This window comes from Salmo trutta, chromosome 15 (assembly GCF_901001165.1).
Source record: "Salmo trutta chromosome 15, fSalTru1.1, whole genome shotgun sequence".
Lineage (NCBI taxonomy): Eukaryota > Metazoa > Chordata > Actinopteri > Salmoniformes > Salmonidae > Salmo > Salmo trutta.
In genome coordinates, this window is record NC_042971.1 from 33,359,189 (window position 1) to 33,362,753 (window position 3,565).

Consider the following 3,565-nt stretch of genomic DNA (forward strand, 5'->3'; position numbering starts at 1 on the left):
AACTGTATATTGAGGGTAAGAAGTGGTTTGGTTTGTCTGGTCTGTCATTTAGGTCAGTCACAGTATTCTCATACGGATACACAGCAGCACTGTGGACTGTTGGTTCTTCATGTGACTCAATCCCAACGCGTGATCGCCACGTCACTCTTTCCTCAAGACTCGTTGAGCTTAACTGGAATGTGTTTGTGCAAGCCTGCTGTACTTTGCAACCCAGTCTGGCTGTTTGTAATTATGGGAGGGAGGACAACTTTTCATGCAAAACATGTTCCATAAGTCTATGTTGAGTACTGTATGTAAAGAACTGCTTCATGTAAATGATTGTTTTACAAAATATGAGAAGCGATTGACTAGGGATCTCACAACAGACAGACGTGGATATACGTTTATTGTGTACTATAGTAACCACAGCCCTTTTTGGATAAAATTATTATAACCCTCTACTCAATTATGTAATCATCCCTATTAATTAGAAATGTATTGTTCTTTATTCATGAGATAATCCAATCAAATGTTGTGGTGAATAGCATAAAACATAATTAAATTAAACTTGTTTGTTTGAGTGTTTGTCTGTCAACTGTTACCAAGCTACTAATGAGCTTTGGATACAGTATCAGTGTTTTGGGACAGCATGATTCAGCATGTAATGTGGGAGGGACATGGTTACAGAAGGTGGCAACACTGGCAGACTCGACGTGATTCCACGTAAGCAAGGGAAGTTGTTTCGCAATAATGCCGCGTTCATAACTGGAAGCTCGGAACTGGTAACTCGGAAATCTTTGACCTCCAATTTCAGTGCGTTTAAAACAACTGGGAACTCGGTAAAAACGAGCTCCTACTGGGAAAAACGATTTGACCGGTCATCCAACGCAGAATTCCAACTCGGGAACTCCGGCCTCTTTCTAGACCTCTGACTTTCCGACCTGAAGATCACCGAGGTCATGATTTGATCTAGTATTTCTCTGAGTTCCCAGTTGTTTTGAACGTGGCATAATCTTGTTAAGCGACGCGTCACTATCATGGTTGGTGGAATATTTCACGGAATACAATACACTGGAATTCGCTTTCCATTCCATTGAAACGTTGCACGAGAAAACGGTGCGTATACCCCGAAAAAAAGCCTTTGTCAGTTTTGAAAAGAAGCATGAAGTAATGCCTCACGAACAGTCTAAATAGGTTGTGTTGTCTTTACACAGGGTGGGACTGGGAATGGATCACGTGAAGCACACAGGCTCATGCCATTGTGGGGCTATCAGATTCGAAATCTGGAATTCCCCAGACCTTCTTGTTTTCGATTGCGAGTATGCCGGTTCCTTATCACATTCCAGTAGCCTAATACTTGACATACCTAACACAAAAATAATGTAATCTTTTCATATTGATCCACTACAGAATGGTTTAATAAACACTGGACATATAGGCCTTCCTTTTATTATATATGGAATAGATACCCCACTGAGCAAAAACGGTTTAAATCAACATTGTTTCCAGGTCATTGCAACCACAGAATTAAATGTGTTGACGTTGAATCAATGTTGAAAACTGAGTTGCCTTGTTTACGTGCTATTCGGAACTAGGAAACTGAAATGTCCGACTTGCTAACTGGTTGTAGTTAACACATGCCATGTTCAACTAATAGCAAGTTGGACATGTCCTAGTTCCGACTAGCATGTGAACGCGGCAAGTGGATTTTCAAAATTTCATAAAACTAAGAGAATTTCGTCACCCAAGCTTTAAACCTAAATCCAATGAAAGGGTGACCTTTTTGGTTGATTTCACGTTGCATTCACGGTAGTTGACAACTCAACCAAATGTAAATAACAACTAGAAGTTGAACTGGCGTCTGTGCCCAGTGGTACAGGTCTGACTGATAATGAGAAAAAACGGCTCAAATCACAAAGATGGGGAACTAACATGACTAGTTTGTTATATTGTTATTAACTGGACATAATATCATCACACTTTGTAATGAATGGGAGAAAATGGAGTATGACAAAATGACTCACTCATGTTTCATTATCTAGTTGTAGTATTTGCACCAAGAAGCAGAACCATCATTTCATTGTGCCAAAAAATCAGTTTACCCTTTTACAGGTAGGACAATGTACAGAGGTTTCTAACAGATTCACTCAAAATGTATTTATATATGGTTCAGGTTAATTGCTAGTGAATGCTGCAATTAATGAATGTTTAACTTAGTTGATTTTCTTGTTTTACAGGGTTGGGATCATCTGACCACATATACATTCAATACACACGCTGCCAAGCACACATTCTGTAGGATCTGTGGAGTCCAGAGTTTCTACACCCCACGCTCCAATCCTGATGGATATGGTAAGGACGACCAGTATCAATCATGCATGTTGGTTTTTTCTTTATGCTGACGTGCCATGTATTATTTGTGGTTAAACAAGGAGGATGGGCTGTTGGAATGTGTCCCATGCATGAAAGGTAACAGACTGGTTTGTGTATGTGTGTGTTTGTTTTCCCCAGGCATAGCTCCTCACTGTCTGGACCCAGGTACTGTACGCAGTGTGACAGTGGAGAAGTTCTGTGGAAAGAAGTGGGAGGAGAGCATGCAGAACCACCAGACTATCAAAGGCATGTCCAAGCCATAGGTCCAAGCCAGTAGCAGACACACACAGCTGAGATAGAAACAAACAGGCCCCTATTGTATTACTGAGCCAACTGTTTCTTAAAACAAATCAACTTTCCCCAAAAAATCTGAAATAAAAAGACCAAACCTAGTACTCTGTTTGGTCACAACCAATCTCTAAGCGTCTGTGTATTTCTGTCTGCAAGTTCACAATTCATTTCAAGTGTTCATTATGCAAAACATTTTTATTATTGGTACTCTTTGATAGAGGCAGTGAAACCACAGTAGTTGAATGGGCCTACGGTGACAAGAGCATGGCCCTCTGGTGACAAGAATGAAGAGAAGAGTATCAATATTTTGGGAAAGCATGATTCAGCATGGTGAGAGTGGAGTCGGACATGGTTCCAGCAGAAGTTGGCAATGTAATGCAGAGCCATATTTAGAGCTATCTCATATTGCTCACAGGCAATAAGGGACTTTCTCTCGCAATATCAACCGACAAACTACAGTAGTGCTTGGGGGATTTTAACTTGCTGACATTCCTGATCATCGATTTCAAAAATATTTAATGGAATACACTGGAATTCGTTTTCAATTTCATTAAACGTTGCAATGGAAAAACGGTGTGTAGCAAAATGTCTTTTCTATCTATGAACAGAATTAACCTCTTATTGAAGTTATGCCATGAACAGTCTAAATTTGTTGTGTTGCTTCACACAGGGTGGAACGAGTGAAGCACACAGGCGGATGCCATTGTGGGGCTGTCAGATTCGATGTCTGGAGTTCCCCAGACCTTCTGGTTTTTGACTGCGAGTATGATCTGCAACATTTCAACAGTGATCCATTACAGATACGGTTCACTGCTACAGCAATAGAAAGGGCAGGCTATAATCCTGAGACCTGGAAAAAAAAATTTGGGATTATTTTAATTTTTACATTAGTGCTTGGGTTGAAAAAACAAATGAAAAAATG

The 3,565-nt window shown here is 40.2% G+C and overlaps 1 protein-coding gene across 1 annotated transcript; it reads left to right on the plus strand.

Moving 5' to 3' along the window:
* The first annotated feature begins 1,193 nt into the window (after positions 1–1,193).
* Positions 1,194–2,769, plus strand: cenpv (centromere protein V). Its single transcript, XM_029691135.1, has 3 exons — positions 1,194–1,298; positions 2,217–2,331; positions 2,491–2,769. The coding sequence occupies exons 1-3, from the start codon at positions 1,233–1,235 to the stop codon at positions 2,613–2,615; spliced, it is 306 nt and encodes a 101-aa protein (XP_029546995.1). The 5' UTR covers positions 1,194–1,232; the 3' UTR covers positions 2,616–2,769.
* Positions 2,770–3,565: the final 796 nt, after the last annotated feature.

What these genes read in the sequence shown, in the direction of transcription:
- cenpv (XM_029691135.1), top strand. Translation starts at nt 1,233, where the DNA reads ATGCCATTGTGGGGCTATCAGATTCGAAATCTGGAATTCCCCAGACCT. An exon ending in CTTCTTGTTTTCGATTGCGA is followed by an intron (nt 1,299 to 2,216) that starts GTATGCCGGTTC and finishes CTTGTTTTACAG; the next exon opens with GGTTGGGATCATCTGACCAC. An exon ending in CTCCAATCCTGATGGATATG is followed by an intron (nt 2,332 to 2,490) that starts GTAAGGACGACC and finishes TGTTTTCCCCAG; the next exon opens with GCATAGCTCCTCACTGTCTG.